At 43.4% G+C, this 19879-nt stretch overlaps 3 protein-coding genes across 5 annotated transcripts; 2 read left to right on the top strand and 1 right to left on the bottom strand.

Moving 5' to 3' along the window:
• Window positions 1-349: 349 nt before the first annotated feature.
• ckmt2a (creatine kinase, mitochondrial 2a (sarcomeric)) lies at window positions 350-5465 on the top strand. 3 transcript variants are annotated; one of them, XM_028979125.1, is made up of 10 exons: window positions 350-499; window positions 2002-2180; window positions 2658-2856; window positions 3005-3100; window positions 3192-3413; window positions 4126-4211; window positions 4500-4623; window positions 4742-4876; window positions 4959-5084; window positions 5244-5465. In XM_028979125.1, the coding sequence occupies exons 2-10, from the start codon at window positions 2032-2034 to the stop codon at window positions 5358-5360; spliced, it is 1254 nt and encodes a 417-aa protein (XP_028834958.1). In that variant the 5' UTR covers window positions 350-499; window positions 2002-2031; the 3' UTR covers window positions 5361-5465. The 3 variants fall into 3 exon arrangements, with proteins under 3 accessions (XP_028834958.1, XP_028834960.1, XP_028834959.1); XM_028979127.1 differs by lacking the exon at window positions 4126-4211 and adding an exon at window positions 3697-3782; XM_028979126.1 differs by having other exon boundaries at window positions 357-499; window positions 1999-2180.
• A 510-nt stretch (window positions 5466-5975) lies between these two features.
• On the bottom strand, window positions 5976-9394 carry ube2l3a (ubiquitin-conjugating enzyme E2L 3a). The gene is made up of 4 exons (XM_028980601.1): window positions 9343-9394; window positions 8250-8345; window positions 7960-8146; window positions 5976-7806 (listed from the first exon to the last, which is right to left on the bottom strand). The coding sequence occupies exons 1-4, from the start codon at window positions 9367-9369 to the stop codon at window positions 7652-7654; spliced, it is 465 nt and encodes a 154-aa protein (XP_028836434.1). The 5' UTR covers window positions 9370-9394; the 3' UTR covers window positions 5976-7651.
• Window positions 9395-11256: 1862 nt separating this feature from the next.
• Window positions 11257-17195, top strand: hic2 (hypermethylated in cancer 2). The gene is made up of 2 exons (XM_028981299.1): window positions 11257-11328; window positions 14844-17195. Exon 2 carries the CDS (start codon window positions 14876-14878, stop codon window positions 16568-16570), a length of 1695 nt encoding a protein of 564 aa, XP_028837132.1. The 5' UTR covers window positions 11257-11328; window positions 14844-14875; the 3' UTR covers window positions 16571-17195.
• The last annotated feature ends 2684 nt before the right edge of the window (window positions 17196-19879 follow it).

Genomic DNA, 19879 nt, shown 5'->3' with positions numbered 1-19879 from the left:
TGTTTGAACCCTTGTTCTACATTTTGCATATTTCATATTTATAAATTTGCCAAAAATATGGCTTATACTGCAAATAGAGGCATGAGTGTTTAACTGAGAAAAGTTAAGCTAAGTAAAGTTTTGTTCAAATTGAACATTGATTTCAGTTGAATTCTGCCATCTGCACTTTAAGCAGGGGAAACGTAACTTGAGATGAGCCTGGCAACAAGACATATGAAAGAACATTAAAGTGACAGTAATGTATTGAGGATGGGTGCAGGTCATGTGATGTATCTTCTGGAGCAGGGTTGAAGGACTCTTTGTTGAGGTCAAGTTAGGGGCCGGAAGGACAAACCAGACAGTCGAGGTGGGTAGTGGCCAAAGAGTGTGACTGAAGATGATTGGCCAGTAGGACTGGAACTAATCTCCTACAGGTTGTGGCGATACACCAAAACACGTCACTTGCAGTGTGTCTCCTGGGAGAGCATTTCAGCAGAGAGCTCCTGCAAAGACTGATCAGGTACTGTTCTCTCATTACTCTCGCACTCTATACCTTACCATTAGTGATGGTGTGCTTCATTTTGCTGATTTACAGGCAAAACCCAAAATTTGTGTTATACTTTTAATGCGTGACAAAGGGAGCAGAAGGTTAAAACATAGTACAAAGAGCACATACAAGGCATGAAAAAGTTAAAATATCATTAAAAAATATTTAGATGTGTCTTACAATACAATAATTTACTTGGATTTCAATAGTTGAGATAAAATGCACAGTCATTTAAGTACAAGCAGCTGAGCAACATAAAACAAACCTATAAAAGAGTTAGATTACAGTTTGATCTAGTTATCTTTGAGTAATAATAATGCTTCCTTTTCAGCATTGCACCTGACCTTGCACTTTAATCCCAAGGCCAGTAATCCCTGGTGCCTCCAACCAAAGCTGGACCTTAAATCGGAACAAAGCACTGACAAACCACCTGTTCTGTCATGTCATCCAGCGTCTTCTGTTCGGTAGTTTTCAACTGTATCATCCGTCGACCTGCCATTTGCATGCACTCTCTGATTTGGCTGTTCTCAAGCCTGGATGACCGGTGCAGAATGTCATGACTGGCTGCGAGGTTCTAAGAGTGAATAATATACGAGTGGGGGCTTGGTTCCAAATACTTAATATAGCCCTGCGCTCTATTTAAAGGACGTCACCTTTCCATTCAGCTGCTGCTGTGTTTGCACATTTCTAGCAAGTAGAGGAAAATTAGTGAATAGTGTTCGCTAAAGGAAGCGTTTTAGATAAGACTAACTGTCCTTGCTGGAAAAGTCATGGAGTTGCAAACGGTGGTTAAAATGAAATGGAAAGGTCACAAAAGTTTGCTAGTTTTCGAAATCTGTAATCAGACACGAATATAATTGTGACTTTTACCTGAATCAGACTTATCTCAAAAATGACACCCTCACAGTAAACCTACAAAATACAGGTCTATATTATTCTGTACAGATAAAATGCTGACAGACAGACTTAAGCTTCCTTCACAAGTCCGCTCTGCTAATTCCTGTAGGCAGCCTTAACCCTCAGCCCTCCACTGCCGCAACTTCCCAGAGTGAAAATAGTTTTCAGCTTAGACCTGATCTGACTAGAATCCACAACCCCGCCCTTTGACTTGGTCACCTTTAAGAGGTCTTTCCTCACCAAGCCACAAAGTGACTGGCCAGTTCTCTGTATTCAGTGTAATGTCCCCTTGCCGGCGATGGCTGCAGGTGACAGTATGCTGAGTTATTTTGGGTGTCTCAGGTATACAGGGTGAAGTGTGCACTGGGACACATCTCCTGTCAGAGGGTCAATGATGCAGGAGGAAGTTCATTCTTTGGAGCGTCTCACGCAGCTGTGTGCAGATAGTCAACTTGCAGTGGTGTCTAGAGTAGTTGCTGATCTAAGATGTCAGATGGGCCAGTCTCCTTAAGAATTTTGAGACGTGTGATAGGAATTAGCAAATTTAGTCTACATTTTCACTCTCTTCTTTCCAGCAGTATTCATTTTGACTTACATCCGGTGCCAAGATGGCAAGCTCCTTCACCAAGATGTTGACTGGCCGCAATACAGCAGTCTTGCTGGCAAGCCTTGGCGTTGGTGGTGCTGCCACCAGTTACCTGATGAGTGACAGTTCAACCTTATCCGCTGAGGAAAGAAGAAAACTCTATCCACCTAGGTGATTCTTCAAACTATCCCATTATGGCAAAATCCCAAATCATCAGCTCATCATACTGAATAATGGACATTGCAGAAATAGAAATGATATTTTTTAAGTGGTTCCAGAGCTGCATACACAGAGATTGCAGTGAAAATCACTGTATAGTTAAAACTATGTTAATGTTCATTTGGTTTAGTGTAAAAACAGCAACTCAGTCAAAGGTAAAGGGGTGGGACTATGAACATTAAGTAGCTTACACGCAGTCCTGGCACGTCCCTCCTTTGCCCTGTTTTACACCCTCATCTGATGCATCCAATTGACAAATTAGATAAACTGTCCAGACGCCGGACTTAGAGCACCATAATCCTATAACTGGCATTTGAGATCATTATAAAATTCTTCATAGTACATTGCTTCCTCACCAATAAAATGCCAATGTTTTACACGCTGAGGGAACCTTCTGGGATTCTGAAAAATACCGTTATATTCCCGCAGTTCTGACTTTCCTGACCTTCGCAAGCACAACAACTGCATGGCCAGTTCTCTCACCCCAGCCATCTACAGCAAACTGAGGGACAAGCTCACACCCAACAACTGGAGCCTAGACCAGTGTATCCAGACTGGTGTGGACAACCCTGGCCACCCTTTCATCAAGACTGTGGGGATGGTGGCTGGTGACGAAGAGACCTATGAGGTGCATTACATTTTTCTCTGGTTGTGTTTCTCTTACTAAACGTTTTTACTCAAGGTTAAACATCTAAGTAAGGTGGAGAGAGCACATTTTCATAATGTATACTGAAGCACGAATGATGCAAACAGATTTCAACTTCTCCATGCTGCAGGTATTTTCAGAAATCTTCAATCCCGTCATCAAGGATCGACACAATGGCTATGACCCTTGCACCATGAAGCACCCAACTGACTTGGATGCCTCTAAGGTAGACCTACTCTAAACTAGGTATTATATTACGTTTTACCCAGCAGTGGCAGCTATGTTGTGTTTGTGACATTGCCATGTTCCCCTTTCAGATTACTTCAGGCATGTTTGATGAGAATTACGTGTTGTCGTCTCGCGTTCGCACGGGACGCAGCATCCGGGGACTCAGCCTGCCACCCGCCTGCAGCCGTGCAGAGCGCCGGGAGGTGGAGCGCGTGGTGGTGCAGGCCCTGTCTGGCCTGACGGGAGATCTTTCTGGCCGCTACTACAGCTTAGGGGAGATGACAGAGAAGGAGCAGCAGAGGCTGATTGATGTAAGTAGCTGCGCTTAGGGACTCTTGCTTTGTCAGCATGGCACATATGCACACCCAGCAAACACTTACCATACATTCATGTGACGTAAAGAGTGGCATTTGTTGGAGCCTTTGCCAGTCTTATACTCCTCATGCTGTTCCACCTCCATGTGCATTTTTCATATATTTTAAGGAGCATTACTTCTGGGGGGGAATACTGAGTGGGGCAAAAATAATAACAATACTGTAGATCATCACAAATTTATGGTCTTTAATGCTGGATGTCCACCTCATGCTGCCTCAGGAGCACTTCCTGTTTGACAAGCCAGTCTCACCACTGCTAACTGCAGCTGGGATGGCCAGAGACTGGCCTGATGCTCGCGGGATCTGGTAAGGAAGCAGTGTGCCCTGTGTCATTAGAAGAGCCCAAATCCCACATTCCTATAAACCATCACCTGTCCATGAAGGAAAGAAAAAATTTGCCTTTAAATCTTGTTCCTTGATCTTTTCTCAATCTGACAGTTTATTTCATTCACATACGGCCTTACCCGTTCAACATCACCAAAGAGTCCATGCTGGCATCCACGCACAACTACTTTAAAACTACTCCTTTTTCAAACAGAATAATGAATTGTGTGCCAGATAATATGCTATGAAATGAATATGCAGTAGGGAAAAAGATCATGGAAGCTTGTGCGGGTAATTGTTGACCCTGAACTCCCCTTCCTCCCAGGACCACTTTCTCTTCGACAAACCTGTATCCCCCTTGCTGACATGTGCAGGGATGGCCCGTGATTGGCCAGATGCTAGGGGTATCTGGTATGGTCCATATTTTGTCAGCAGTGCTTTAAACAGCATGATATTCAAGCATGGCAATCTTTAACAACTAATTGCAGCAATGCGCATGTTCTGAAAATCTTTATCAAAAACACTGAGGCCAAAACACTTGGCATCAAAATATTGGCTATCGATCAGTTCATTGTATGCCTTGTCGCGGGTATAGAATCTATTTCCCCCCATTTTGTTCTAGTGACAAGCTGCACACTGCATGGCTTGTGTGATTATTTTCTTTCTTCCTTTGATTTTTGACGCGTTAATATTTCACAGGCACAATAATGAGAAGACGTTTTTAATCTGGATAAACGAGGAGGACCACACACGTGTTATCTCTATGGAGAAAGGTGGCAACATGAAGAGGGTGTTTGAGAGGTTCTGTCGGGGGCTGAAGCAGGTTAGACTTTTTTTTTTTTTGCATTCACACATAATAAATCTCACTAATATCTCAGATTTATGATCTTGAGACATGAAATGGATGCTGGTGTGGATTAGTGTCAACCGCTCTCCTCCAGGTGGAGCACCTGATCCAGGAGAGGGGCTGGGAGTTCATGTGGAACGAACGCCTCGGCTACATCCTGACCTGCCCATCCAACCTGGGCACCGGCCTGAGGGCTGGTGTACACGTCCGCCTTCCCAAACTCAGCAAGGTGATTAACATTCCATTACAGAATAGACTGAGATATAATTGGTTGTGAGGATATTATTTGCCCCTAAAATGCTTCTTTGTAGGATCCACGTTTCTCCAAAATTCTGGAAAACCTGAGACTGCAGAAGAGAGGCACAGGTGGAGTGGACACAGCTGCTGTGGGCGACACCTTTGACATCTCCAACAATGACCGTCTTGGCAAATCTGAGGTAACCTTGAGAGCATGAACACGTTTCGTCTGTTTTATAATGCACATTTACGTGATGCAGATTAGCTGGCACAATACCGGGGGACACGCTAACTAGCAGCGTTTGATCTCAGCGGGGTACCAGTATCAGTGATCCTCTAACTATCTTTTCTATGGACAGGTGGAGTTGGTCCAGCTGTTAATTGATGGCGTTAATCACCTGATCGACTGTGAGAAGAGGCTGGAGAAGGGGCAGGACATTAAAGTCCCGTCTCCCGTCGCACAGTTTAAAAAATGAGCTCACCTTGAGTGACGAATAATCATGGGCACAGTCTCCCCCTCTACATAGAAAGCTAAATGTCTTACCCCTACAGAAATAAATAAAACTGACCTCTCAAAATGCCTTAATTCGCTCTGTTAATTTTGACTTTGAACAATGAAAGTGAGCGCATGCATGGGTGCTTAAAAGGGGGAAAGTTGACTCTAGACCTGGAAGGCACCAGGCGTGTACATCTTTGTTCTAAGGTCCCCAGTAATGTGCAGGATGAGATTGAGAAGACTCACACAACAGTGATTTTTTTCCAAGGTTTACTCCGTGTTCATGTCAGGGAGGACACCTTGAGCCATTTTGGCTTTTACAAAATGTTTAAAAAGCACAATGATAATAGGAGACTGACCAATGACCACGATTCAGGTTCCCAGTCTTTTTCTATGCAAACTGGAGCTTCAAGCATATTTACTTAACTGTACTTGGCAGTAATCCTATTCTTACCTAGATTTTAAAAGCACAGGAAGGCAGGACTCAAATTTTAAAATTATATTGCATTATAATGAGTGTTATTTTGTAAGATTCCAACTTAATGAGCTGGCTGTCATGGCAGAATCAAGAACGATGGGTCATAATTAACACAAATTGCCAATTTACGCACTCATTTCATTTATTTGGTGGTACATCAGTTTAGCACTCATACATGGCTGACTTTTCTGTCGCAAAAAACAAATTCAGTCTGCGTTCCTCCTACAAGCACCGCAGTCCTGTTCAACCCAAATGTCTGCCAAATATCATTTTCAGTTTTTACTTGGGAACTATGTGAGGGACGCACATCACACCAAATTAAACCTGAAAAATTGCTGAAGGATGCTGAGGTCAGAAATTGAAGTGGAGAGCCTGCTTTCATCTGGAATTTCCAGTAACAGGTAAAGAATTAAAGCTGCTCCAGCTCACACAAGATAACACTGGTCATTCCGGCCACATTCCCATTTAAATCATGATAGTATGAATCAAAACTCCAGACCATCAGCTTGTGGTTGAAGGTGACAGAGAGCATGTGCTGGTCCAGTCAAAATAAGGGACAAAGCAAACCATTTGCCGATTCTGAAAAAAACACGATCTCCTAAACACTAATCGTATATTCGGAGCAGTAAGGGTGATATGGACAGAAAAATATATTTTCAGCAACATCATATGTAAAAATGTCACAAAAGGCATCTTAGAAACCACTAACGGGGAAAATGCATAACTGTAAATATAGCGATGGATTTAGTTTGTTAAATTATGCTCTCCTGCCCACACACACAAGTTTAATCAAATTATGAATTACTGCCCAGCTTTACACTGGAGTAACTAACGCTAGATCAAGAACTGGCTGATAAGACTTATATTACGTATACTGTTGTGGTGGTCAACATTCAGAGAAAAGAAAAAAAAAAAAAAAAAAACTGTTACAAGGTGACCAGTCCTAACTTACAACAAAGAATCAATCGAAATGTGCAGGCACAGAGCTCTTGCGTGAGCTCAAAAGCTTTTTCACAGCAGACCCGTGTGTGTGTGAGAACGTTCCCTGGGCACAGTGCTAAAACAGGCGGAGACAAGAGGGGCCAATGCGTTACCCAATAACATACATCAATGTTAACACAGACACAAAGGTTTCCTTTCTTTTTCTTAAACATTGTATTGATAACAGTAACTATGCTGCAATTTAGAACAATCATTGCGTTACAAACTGAAGTTATGAAGAACATAACTAGTTCCACAGAGTACAGTGCAACCTAAGCAAAAAAAATTCATACAAAAGAAACGTTTCTCCACCTCTTTCAAACTTTGCTGCAATACATTGTCATCTATTATTTAGATCAATCTGTTTTGTTGTACAAAGACCGAGGCATCAGGATCAGCGAATGAACAGGGGAAATTACTACCTTGCCACAACAAAACAGCCTCAGGGGGGAGATCTCTTTCACAGAGGTGTATTAAAAGGAAATTAAAAGAAACCACAATTTTCACATTTCTTTCTATTGTCTTTAGCTTCCCTAGAACATTTTGAGGCCATTTCAATTTTGAAACCTTTTTATAATTTAAGAAATCAGTAGAAAGTTGGGTAAAAGTCACAAGTTAGCACTAAGAAGTGCAACCTGTTCAATGAACCAAGAGTCCTGCTTGGACGCCAAGGTGGAATCAGGATGTTGTGATCCAGGTTCTGTGCGTTTCAATGCAAGGACAAAGAGGCCAATCAGGCTTTTTCTGAGAATGGGGGTGAGGGGAGTGGGGGAAAGGGGAAAGGAGAAAGTGGCAGACAGATTCCTGCATTACTAGTCCACTGGTCGCTTTTCACCATGTTTCTTCGTAAACTCCTCTGCATTCTTAAAGAATTTTTTACGGTCTTTTGAGTACTCCTCTGCTAAGTCAGCCCTCAGAGGGTGCTCTGGCTGTGGGTCATTTACCAGAGCGATGAGGGACTGGATTACTGTGGAAACAAATAAGACAGAAAATTAAAAGCAGGATGAAAAGAACCCCAAATATAACATGGAGGTTTGATAAAACCCCCCAAAAAACACATTCCATGTCAACTACACAAAAACTTTATCCTTGGCCAGAAAAGATTCAAACTTGTAGATACCTTGGTCAGTTTTGGTCGCTGGTTTCCAGTTCTCAGCACTGATGACTGGCAGGCACACTTGACCCTTTTCATCAATGTTGGGGTGGTAGATCTTGGTTTTGAATGTGATTTTGGGTGGTTTAAAGGGATACTCAGCAGGAAATATAATCTCAATCCTGAATGCACCTTTGTCGTATGGAGGGTTGTCCTGAAAATATTGTACACATTATTGTACACTATACAGAGTACAAAACTTAGATGTAAAATGCTATCTGCTTAAAACAAATAAAAAATAAAAAAAAAAAACTTACTGGAACAATTAGCCCTTGCCAAGTCAAAATGTTTGCCTCATCAACTTGGATGTTGCGAAAATTTTTCATTCCAGACTTGCGAATTTCGTCAAGTTCCTGAAAAGGAAAGTATGAATTTAAGATGTCCTGCATATACTTTCAACCATGAAGCAGAGTTCCTAAACTATAGGCCAATGGTGCTGAAGGTCTTCTATTCTGCATGATGTTCTCCAACCTGGCAGCAGGCACAACTACAATCTCACCAGCACCATGCTAACTAAGAACATGGTGGACTAAAAGCAAAACGACTGTCAATAATGGCAGAGAACCGGTCGTACATAACTGCTGCACAATTCTGCCAGCGTTCATGTAAAGGACAGTGGTTTCAAGTTTAAACTGGGCTGTCATTCAACATACCCCATTTCGTGTTAAGGAGGTGTTTCCCTATCTCCACGGTGGTCTATATGCTTTCCCCAATAACATCGTTTACCACGACCTGGTTACAAGAACTGACGGCTGCCTTTACACAAATCGGGCAGACGAGGCAGGAAACCAAATAAGGAACATCCGCCATCACAGGATCCACTGGTTCAAATTCCCCTATTGAAAAGGGAACTACATATGCGGCGAGACACAAGGAGGAAGAAAATGAACTACAATGGCTTTTTTTTAAACTACTTCAGTGTCTCTCAGACTACAGTGATCAGAAACTGTGATGACCAAGAGGAGAGGCCGGCCTCTCGCTACCCCGGGCGCCAGGCGTTGTCTGTCTAACATACAATGGTTACAAAGCAATCACCTTCTCTCACCGAAAGCCGTTTTCGATTACATCTACTACGGCCCCGGACAAAACACGGGACACCTACGGACAAACATAAACTGGTTGGTTTCGCTACTTCTGGCCTGGCGACACACCGGCGCCCTGCCGGAGATTAGCGCTGCTAACCTGCTAGTTGCTAACTGTGTGTGTCGGTCTACTAGCAGTGGAGAACAAAGAAGTGATCAGTTATCATGTCATTTCAGCGGCCAACCTGTTCATAAAGTGCGACGTACAACTACTGACCGAGACGCACCATTTGTCTGACAGCAACTAAAACAGTCGGAACCCAATTACCTTATGCAGCCGCCTGCTCGCCGCCATCTTGGATTTGCTGCCTTTTCCCAGAGTGCCCCGCGCGACCAGTCAGCCACTATTGGTGGGAATTCTGCTCTCCGCCGATCTCAGGTCAGCTTGAGCGTCTCGTAGTTTGACTCGATATTTTTTATTACGAGACCTTGGTTCTAGACCAGGTCAGAATGACCCCTCTTTCTTAGTAGATACGGATAGTAGATACGGAACTGCAGTTTCACAGTGAAATATGCACATGCAGAGAATATATGCACTTAACCTATAATGTGTACACATCCAACTAAAATTGTACACATCCAACTGGTACTTTGGCATGCGTTGTACTCCTAGTAGCCAATCAGTGTCAATAGTGCATGTCATTAGAGTGGTTCCATCCAACAGGCAAAACCCCCAGAACGATGCAATACTGTTCACACAGCCACCTGGGGGCGCAACACTCCTTATTGTCCACGTTTCCCCAGTGTTCGGAAAATGACATGTTTGCGGAAATGGTGATAAATTGGCGTTATTTCGAAAGTAAAAATAAAAAAGATTATGTTCTTCTTTATCAAAGTTTCGGTGGTTAATTTCCATTGCGATCTCACAGTAATTGCGCTTGTTAAACTTTGATCAGCGAATGATGTGGTGTAGAACACACATTGCTGGACTGCCGCAGTAGCATGCAGCAAAATAAACCCAGACTGGTTCCAAGGGTCAACACGCAGAGTCTCGTAACTACCCGGGGCAGCGGGGCTTCGGACTTTCCCTGCTCCGGCCAATGTAGGGCTTGGTCCAGGACGGGACGCCACACCTTTTGCCCTTTTTATTCTGCTTTACGTTGGTTAAATGCAGTAAAAGCACACGAACACAGCGAAACTCAGAGGTCGTATTATTGTCATTTAATTTTATGGGTTCCCACTCATGCCACCACATGCTCAACCAGGGTGAAATTTTGTAAGGAACATTATCACGTTAGCATCAGGCAAAGAAGCTGTTTGCGGCCTCCGACAACGTTTAAGCAGGCGCTGAATATCACCTGAAGATTGCATTCACAGTCCAGTTTACACCTACAATGCAAAAGCGTGTCTGTCCACATGATTTCATCCAACCAGGCCGTCCGATCCCATCTCCCATCTCCCAAGGCCAGAATAAGAACATCCAGCATTAAGGCTCTGAGTAATTTGTGATACCGGGGATCTTCTGTGGTCAGACTATCATTCAGGGAACGTTCCGTGCCGATCCAGGTTGACCAGGTTGGATGAGTAGTGAGCACCGCGTAACACCAACATCCCACAAGGGCTGGCTTTCTGTAGATCAGGCCCAGGTCAGGTCTACCAGACACAACGTCGTTGTTGTTCAGGTCCTGGCGGTTCGCCTCCTTGTCTCAACTTTAAGAACCGGCTGTTTGCTTTTTTCCTAAAAAAGCATGTTTTCTCAGTTTCGTGGGTGCCACTTAAAACCAGAAGGTGAAGGGCATTCCTGCTGGCCAACCTCGGATAACAGTCCAGGCAGCAATTTCATGGGTGCTCAAAAAACACCTATCTATCTATCTATCTATCTATCTATCTTAAAAAATATTCTAGACTTATATCTTTATTTAATTTTACTTTTATTAACCTTTTAGGTACATTTTAATGTACATCTGCAGGCTTGCTTTTATATATAAGAATTAAAATATTTCGAAGATCGATAAAGAGGGAGAGGAGTGTAAATAAGCGAGGGTTGTATTTTTTCGAGTGTCGATGCTTGTGAAGGGTCCTGCGAATATTTCCAACACCCTGGAACCCCCCCCTTCGCCGCCAGCATTTAATCAAATCAGCGAGTGAGCTGGCAAAGGTATTTCTGCTCCCTCTCCCCCCCTCTGCTGGCTTTTATTCAAATTTGGGTCAGGGGTGAGGGCTCTGACGTCACAAGCTTGCAAGATGGCGCTGGGAAGGCAGTGAGATGAGAAAACAGGATGGCTGTTTGAAGACCTTCTGTCGATGTATTAAGGTATATTCACTCTGCCGCGTTTGGCGCGACCGCCGCGCCTGAACGGGAGGGGCGCCGACGCGGTGGTTTTCGGTTGGGGGGGTTTTCGCCTCGGCCGCCCGGAGTCTTCACGCGTTCGGCTGTTATCTCCTGCCCACAGGGCTGCTGCCGCTGCCGCCGCTGCCTTTTTTTTTTTTTTATTTAAAAAAGCGCTGCCAGCCTGCCAGGGACCGGGGAGCCGCGGAGAATGGAGGTTCGTCCTTCGGCCCGGACCGCGCGTTCTGCTGCCCGTCGAGAAAACGTTCGCGTTGCGTGGCCGGTAAGGCGCGCAGGTTTGGAGCCGATCGGTATTAATTGGGCTGCGGGGCTCCTTTATTAGACCCGATCGGCGTAACGAACCGCGCAGGCGCAGCGCGCTCCGCTGCATTGTGGCTCCGGAGGAGCAGATTTCCCCTTTCATTCCTTTTATACGAAATAAGGGGAAAAAATGGCGTTTCGTCTGACTTGTAGCCGCAGTGTTGTAAAAGCACTTCGCCTCACCGGGAGAAATGTTTCATGTTTGTTCTTGTTTTTTTTTTTATTGTTTTTTTTTTTTATTATTATATTATTCTCTCTTCGGTGTTTTAAACGCACGTAATTCTTACACATTTTTTAATGACTCTTCCATAATTGATTGTTTCAAAGGCGTGTCATTCAGAAACCGTCAGTGGGCTGATTCCGGCCTCCGACACCGTGTGGTTTTGTGCTGCTTCTCCGGACGCCACACGCAGGCCTTGCTGTCGGCCTGTTGAGAGCCGCGATGCCGTGAACGCGGCGTTTTTTACTCCGTTTTACCTTCTCACGAAGTCAAGATAAAGACGAAATTCGGTTTAAACGCCCTTCCCCGGGCGGTCGTGTTTATTTCCTGACTCTTGCATCGGTCTATCGGTAATGGTCTGTTTTAAGTGAGTCTTTCTGTGGAAAGATGTGTGAATTTCGACGCGGATTCGGCGCTACTGGCCGAATCTCATTTTAATCTCATCCATTTTAATGAAGCGGGAGGGGCGGGGGCTGTACGCCGTTATTTCCCCTCCCCTTTTATTAATGTTTTTATACCTCTTCGATGGGCGCGATTTCTGTTTTGGTTTTGTTTCTTTCGTCGCTTTAATAAAATAATCTAGTTTGAGCATTAAAACAGCCGCGGGATTCTGAGCGCTGAACATCCTCACCGATGTCCGTATTTCATCCTCCAGCGTCTTTATTTGTTTATTATTATTATTATTATTATTATTATTATTAAAAAGCGCTGTCAGCTGACCAGGGCGCGATGCTGTAATGCCCTGCGGCCGCCCATTAAAACCAGTCGGGTGAGTGTCAGGCCTTCGGGGGAAGGAGGTGGGTTGTGGAGGTCGTGTTGGCCCAGACTTCTCGACCACACCTTGTTTTTTTGTTGTTTATGTCTGTCAAACAGTATTTTTATATGTAGCTGTTAAGTTATGACAAATTGACCAACAATATTATTAGGTTTGGACACATTATTAGGTTTAAAAAAAAAAAAGGACCTTTTATTCTTTGCACGCCACCCAAAGGTCAGCCACAGTGATGGGTAATTGGGTGATGGGCGTAGGCTGCAGTTGTTTTTGGCAAGACTGGTTTTTCAGAATACTTTTTTTTTTTTTTTTTTTTTTTCTCTCTCTCTCTCTGTCTCCTTTCAGAAATGAAACCAGTTTGATGCTTTCACAGGCCTGAAAAAAAAAAAAAGTATGGCCTTCAGAGCGGAATGTGTGTGGAGTTGGTCCAACGAGTTTGGAACATCCGGACGTGCTTCGATATTTTAAAAAGCTCGAACTTCTAATGATCACCTTAAAGCTTCGAGAACAGAGCTGAACCGCACGTTGCTTACTACCGTAACCTCGTAACAAGGGCTTCTGGACTTCGTACCTGGCTGAGCCTATTTCTCTTCTTCACCAGACTCCAGCATACTAGTAAACACAAAGACGTCCATGATGAAGGGTTTGCTTGCCTGTGACCGATAAGTCATGTAGCCTTATCTCTGTTTTGAGCTGAAATGTGCACTGCAGCGTTTTCTTTCTTTTTTTTTTCTCCAATCATGTGAAGTAAATTAACAGGTAACTAGTGATTCTGCCACTTCCAGCGACGTCACATTCGGGAAGACTGTTCAGAAGCAATCAGGTTTTACTGCTGGAATTTATTGCTTTTGATTTAATTGCTATTGATCACAGCTCTTGTGCTTCTGGGTCGTTTTGCATCTGTAATTGTAGTTTGGATGGAGTAAAGTCCCACCCCTCCCCTCGACGTTGGGCAGCGCAGGACTGTCTTTTAGTCGGTAAAATCATGCAACTCAGAGAAAGGTCTGCAGGCTCATCTTGTTCATGGCATTAATGGTTCTTGCCAGGTATGTTTAGCTGTGTCAAGGGTTTAAAAAAAAAATATATATATATATATATTTTATTTTTTTTAAAGCATGTTGTGTCTCTGATTAGACTTGTTTCATCTTTGTGAAGGAACCTCCTCCTTTCTTTTTTTGTGTGGAGGAAGTGGGAGAAATGTCTGCAGCTCAATAAAAAGGCCAGTACCTTATCAGGTCCTGTGTGCAACCCGTAGATAGTAATGTCTCTGATCTTGTGTACGCTTTTCTTTCATGTGTGCTCTTTTGCATGATATGAGAGTTAAGTAGGCAGGCAGAAGTGGTTTATTTCTGTCCTGTCTTTGTATTGCTCTGTAAGACTTTGACGTTTAAGATTACTTTGGTAACTAGCTGACTCATCATTAAAATAGGAGTAAGTGTTATTTTTCCTACATTATTTTCCAAGGCTTCCAAATTGGTTAAATCTTATCTTTTCAAGAATTCTGTTACAAGCCGGGGCCTGCTTATGCCCTGGGAGGGCTGCTGGTTTACCTGTCTCACCACACCCATACTGATGAGCCAGCTCAGGTTGCAGTCTGTCCCTCACGCAGACCAGCCAGTGACGTCCACTGGCCTCCGGCCCCAACCCCCACCTCGCAACAAAGGCACTGACCCTGCAGGCTGGCATTAATGGCTGCTGGCAGGAGCATTAAGAAGGCTCCCATTACAAAAAAGGGGGGAAAAGTGAACCCTCATGTTGATTTCTAACCCTTTTCTTTATACGTACAGTAATTTTCCAAACCTAATATCCTCAGCTGAAAATGGGTGCTAACATTTTAAGAGGATTTTGGAATTCTCTCACACTGTTTATTTTATCAGTAATTATCCATAAAGAAATGTTTCTATTTACAATTTGGTGACCGTTATGGCATTATGCTGTTTGTTGATCGCTATGCTGTGGAAGAAGTCGGAATTTGAACAATGAATGCATCAGTGTGGATTAATATAGTAGCCCGTTCCTCCATTGTGGTTACTTATTCACGTTCTGAACCATAATAAGAGTAAAAACTGCATGCTGTGTTCTTAGTCATTCAACTTCAGTCTCGGTCGTGGTACAGAATGTACAATCCTTAAATGTAGATTTAGTTCTATTTTTGTACTAACTTTGAAACTCTTGTTACCTTTTTAGGTTGTGTAGGTGCGGGGAAAAAGAAGTTGGAAATGGAATTGCCAAATCATGCCAAACAATTGCTGCTGCAGCTGAACCAACAAAGAGCCAAAGGTTATCTGTGTGATGTGATTATAGTCGTAGAAAATGCCCTGTTCCGGGCACACAAGAACATCCTGGCAGCCAGCAGCATCTACTTCAAGTCCCTCATCCTTCACGACAACTTGATTAACCTGGATACAGACATGGTCAACCCGTCTGTTTTCCGGCAGGTATTGGACTTCATTTATACTGGCAAGCTTTTGTCCTCAGATCAGGTCAGTGACCACAATTTCAGTGCCCTCCTAACAGCAGCAAGCTACCTCCAACTCCACGACCTGGCTGCTCTTTGTCGGAAGAAGCTGAAACGCAATGGAAGATCCCTCCTCAACAAACCAACCACGCCCACCAATGGACGAACCTCCCGCAACCAAAGGCTATCCTCCACTCCTGTAACTCCAAACCAAATTTCAGGGTTTAAAGACAGTGAAAAAAATAAAAGGCACGAGGAGCTGCTGAAAGATGAGTTGTCTGAGGATGAGATCTTCATCGGGGGCACCAATTGTGCAGCCTCTACCAACTCCCTCAGTCCTTCCACCAGTAAGAATGGCAGCAATGGCACCACCAACCACAGCGGTGGCTTACAAGAACTGGGCCTGGACCTCTCCAAAAAGAGCCCCTCAGGGAGCACCGCCACGGAGGAGGTCAGCCCTAGCAGCATCCCACAGGAATCACCTCAGTCTGCCTCAGAATCCACAGCCAACAGTGCCTCATTCGAAGAGAACTCCATCAACCCCCAGAGCCTGGTTAGTACGGAACCCATGGAGCTGGGAGAGGCTGGAGAATGTGAGGAGAACAGGCAGCCTCCCCATGTGGACAAGCATAAAAGCGCCCGTCAGACGCCAAGGCAGAGACATCGACCCAAGAATGACGGCAGCAAAGGCGACGACACCGAGCGGGCGCCTTTGCCCAATGGCGTTGCCAAGAGATTAAACGTAGCTGGTGGCAAAGTCAACGCTAATTCGGACGTGGCATTTCAGTGCAAGGAAGAAGACGAGGGCATAGAGAACGGGCAGGAGCAGAGTGAAGAGAGTGGCATCAGCGAGAGCGAGGGCGGTCGGAACAGCGCCAACTACGTCTACCGGCAGGAGGGCTTTGAGCCGGCCCTCGGCGACAACCTGTATGTCTGCATTCCCTGTGGCAAAGGCTTCCCGAGCTCCGAAGAGCTTAATGCCCACGTGGAAACCCACACAGAAGAAGAGCTGTACATCAAAGAGGAGGAAGAGGAGGACTCCTATCCAAAGGAAGAGGAACCGGAGGCCGAGGACCTGTCGTCACAGACGACCCAGGCGCACGGAATCGAGTCTCGACGCTTTAGCTGCTCCGTTTGCAACAAGAGCTACAAGGATCCTGCCACGCTGCGACAGCACGAGAAAACCCACTGGCTGACCCGGCCCTTCCCCTGCAACATCTGCGGCAAGATGTTCACCCAGCGCGGCACCATGACCCGACACATGCGTAGCCACCTGGGCCTGAAGCCGTTCGCGTGCGAGGAGTGCGGCATGCGCTTCACCCGCCAGTACCGGCTCACGGAGCACATGCGCGTCCACTCGGGCGAGAAGCCGTACGAATGTCAGCTCTGCGGGGGCAAGTTCACCCAGCAGCGCAACCTCATCAGTCACTTGCGAATGCATACCTCCCCATCGTAAGCCAAAGACAGCTAGGAGCCCATCCACGGCGAGCCTGCGGCAAAACGTTGCACCACTTTTCTAGAAACGCAGACAGATAATAGTACGTTCTGCGGAGAAGGAGCCTCACTTGGCTTCTGGAGTCGGGAGAAACGATTGACTTACAACAACAAAAATTGTGATCCCTTCCACGACGGTATGGTTTTAAACATCTTATTGCTTTATTAAATGCTGTGAATGTATGATGGGGTACTTGTACTGTTGTATGACTTTAAAGTACAGCCAGACCCTTATATCCAATGCAGTCTGTTTTCAGCAGTATGCTAACCCCCCCACCCCACCTCCGTTCTTGTCTTGTCTTGACTTGATTTGGCCTGGTGGTTTCAGTATCCCAAGCATACACGGTTTTTCTGACCCTATTCCTGTAATTAATGAACTGAGGGGAATCCTACAAGTCAGTTTAAAGGATAGCCTCGAGATAATTATATTGTGACCATAAGATTATAAACTTTATATTTTAAATTCAAAGATAAATTTAATTTTCCCTTATTATGGCAAATAAGTGTTTATCAGACAGACCAATCTGGTCTGTCTAAACTCATTACAGTAGTGTTTCACAAAAGCTTTGTGCATCCAACCAAACATTTCCCGCGGTTTCTGTCCAGTGCCATGTTTCCACTCGACTCTTCTGGCTGTATGTTTTCTGCCATCCATACACCTTGTGCTGGTTTTGAAAAGCCTTAGTTAATACGACCATAAGAAGTAAATGAAGGCGATTTAGCTTTACCCTGGTTTGAGAAAACGTCAGAATGTTTGGCCATGCTCCTGGTGCTACATTCCTGCATCAGTACAAGTGGCCATTTGCATCCTCCTTAAAGTCTCTAGTTGCTGCTGGAATAATTCTGTTTGCCGTCAAGTTAGGGTCTTGTGGAAACATTGCATAAGAAATCCCGGGTCTCCCTTAAGCTTTGTCGTTTACTCATCGTGTATGAGGTTTACGCTCAAAGAAAAGCCAAACTAAGAGGTACTTGTGTTAGATAACTTATTGTTATGCTTCTGTGAATGTTTTAACTGGAAGTTCTTGTGATTTTTTTATTTCTTTGGGCATCAGTAATGGGTTGGTCTGGGTGATGGGTTGGGTGGGGTTTGTTCTAGTGAATGTTGAGGTTGAAATTCTGGTACTGTTGTGTTTTATGGGTTTGTCTGAAAGGCAGGTCTATTTCAATAGCCTTGTCACATTGCTACCTCTTGATTATGAACAATACATTCATTGATGGAATATGGGGGTTCTTGAATATAAATGTTTTTTTTTTGGTTTTTGTTTTTTTGTTTTTTTCTTTGTTTTTTTTTTTTCTTTTTTTTTTAAGGCTTTTAAAATATTTGTAACCTGCCCATCTCTCAACAAAGGTTTTAATGCTACATTTACAGAGTTTTAAACGTATTATAGTAGAATATAGCTTCTTGAATGCATGTATTTAAGGTATTATAATTTTTTTTGCTTAGAGCAAATGATAATGTAATGTTTTATGTAAGTGAAATCCAAAGAGAAGAAATGGTGAAGGAGAGATGGATACAAACAAACGTTCCTGTAGAAGTTGACAACCAAAGCGTTTCAATATTGGGAAATGACACTGCAACCAGTAAAGTTCGCTCATAACTCACACTCTGTAGTTCATGGCGGAGACATGTAGTGAAAAAGTTAGTCTTGACTGTACTAAAACCAATGGTCCTTTGTGTAAAACTTCTGCTGATTGGTGGGCTGGAGGCTGTCTGTTTTTTGAAGTTTACAGTAGAGTCTCTCAACAGTGTCTTTCAGTTTTTTTTTTTTTTTCTTACTTTTGTCTTCAAAAGGACTAATTTTTAGTTCAGACCAAAAAAAAAAAAAAAAAAAAAGATAAAATGAGTAGGACTATATTAATTGATTTGAGATACATATTGACCATGCTTGGGAAGCTCAGGAATAAGGAATGGGTACACTGGATGCGCTCACTGTTCTTTTGCTGGAAGTTATGTTGGCCATTATAGGTTACTGCTGGTCTATATGATACATTATCTGTGATGCTGAATCAGAACTGATAATCTGGATTTTTTTTTTTTTTTTTTTTTTTTTCTCCCCTCCACGCCCAAATCCTTGATGCCACATCTTTCTTAATCCTAGTCTCAAGCATAGGCCAACACCAGTGCATCACATTCCTTGTAATTCTTCCCCTTCTCCAAGCAATTTCTCATCAGCATTCCTTTTTGGGTTTTGTGCGGGTTCCTTCTAAAGTCCAGCATGTGGACTTGTGGATGTGAACCGCAGGGCGCAGCTATAGCTGTTCAGCACTGTTTACAAGCAACTTTATCCTGGAATCCTTTTTGTGTTTGATTTGTGTGAGCGGAAGATTAGGATCTTTGTCTTCAATTTTTTTTCCTCTTTTCTGGGACCATATTACAAGTGAGAACAGAACTAAAGCTTACATCGCTTCTTCATTTGGACCCGCCCACCATGTTCAAAGTGTGGAAGTAGTCTAGGCTGATGGTTGAATGAAGGGGACTCTCAAACAGTTCCTCTAATGTTGAAATGGAAGTCCATGGCCTTCATTTCTTTGGTTCTTTACAAGTATTTCATCACCATAGCCTATAAAAAAAAAAAAAAACTTACTCAAACTAATGCAAAAGATCTGCCTTCTTTTTCCAGTAGACATTGTGACAAACTAGTTACATATTTAGCTTCTGAACTCAGGGAGACTTTTATTTTCTCCTTGTTCGTTTATTGACAACCTTTTTTTTTTTTGGATTCCAGGAAAAAGTTTTTTTTTTTTTTTGTTTTTTTTCTCTCCTTCAAACCTTGCTTATGTTTCGGCACTTAATCACTGTAACATCAATGTCTGAAGAACTTGTGTTGAATGGCAAGGGTTTTTTTTTTTTTTTTTGTTTTTTGTTTTTTTTTCATGTAGGCATTCAGATTATAGCTGAAAGAGGTACAGAAAGAGCCGAGAGAAGCTTCATACTGTGACAATAATATTTCTACTTCAAGACTTCAGGGATGGTTCTGCATCTTTTAAATGTGGAACTTTCAACTACATTTGTAAAACTGTGTCAATTTCTGTATTTTAATGATTAAAGCAAACACTAGTTTCCTATTAAATAGATTTTAAGAATGCGTTCCCATTTCAAACTGCGCCTTGGAAATAAGGTAGGGAGTGTTAAACTACTTTAAGATCCAGAATGTTTTAGTACAATAATTGTAGTAAGTATAAATTGTATAAAGGATGGAAAAAAAAAAAAAAAAAAGCTCATACCCAAATTTACAGACTATTTTCTAAACCAAAGCACATTTTGAATGAT

Source organism: Denticeps clupeoides, chromosome 5 (assembly GCF_900700375.1).
Source record: "Denticeps clupeoides chromosome 5, fDenClu1.1, whole genome shotgun sequence".
In the NCBI taxonomy this organism is placed as follows: domain Eukaryota; kingdom Metazoa; phylum Chordata; class Actinopteri; order Clupeiformes; family Denticipitidae; genus Denticeps; species Denticeps clupeoides.
Note: the sequence above shows the minus strand (reverse complement) of the source record. Positions and strands in the feature narration are given on the sequence as shown.

Bases quoted from the DNA above. Each gene is read 5' to 3' on its own strand.
- ube2l3a (XM_028980601.1), bottom strand. From the start codon at position 9,369: ATGGCGGCGAGCAGGCGGCTGCATAAG. The intron at 8,147-8,249 runs GTAAGTTTTTTT...CAATATTTTCAG, and splicing joins GGCAAGGGCTAATTGTTCCA to GACAACCCTCCATACGACAA. The intron at 7,807-7,959 runs GTATCTACAAGT...TTGTTTCCACAG, and splicing joins AGCGACCAAAACTGACCAAG to TAATCCAGTCCCTCATCGCT.
- ckmt2a (XM_028979125.1), top strand. From the start codon at position 2,032: ATGGCAAGCTCCTTCACCAAGATGTTGACTGGCCGCAATACAGCAGTC. The intron at 2,857-3,004 runs GTGCATTACATT...TCCATGCTGCAG, and splicing joins GTGACGAAGAGACCTATGAG to GTATTTTCAGAAATCTTCAA. The intron at 4,624-4,741 runs GTTAGACTTTTT...GCTCTCCTCCAG, and splicing joins TCTGTCGGGGGCTGAAGCAG to GTGGAGCACCTGATCCAGGA.
- hic2 (XM_028981299.1), top strand. From the start codon at position 14,876: ATGGAATTGCCAAATCATGCCAAACAATTGCTGCTGCAGCTGAACCAA.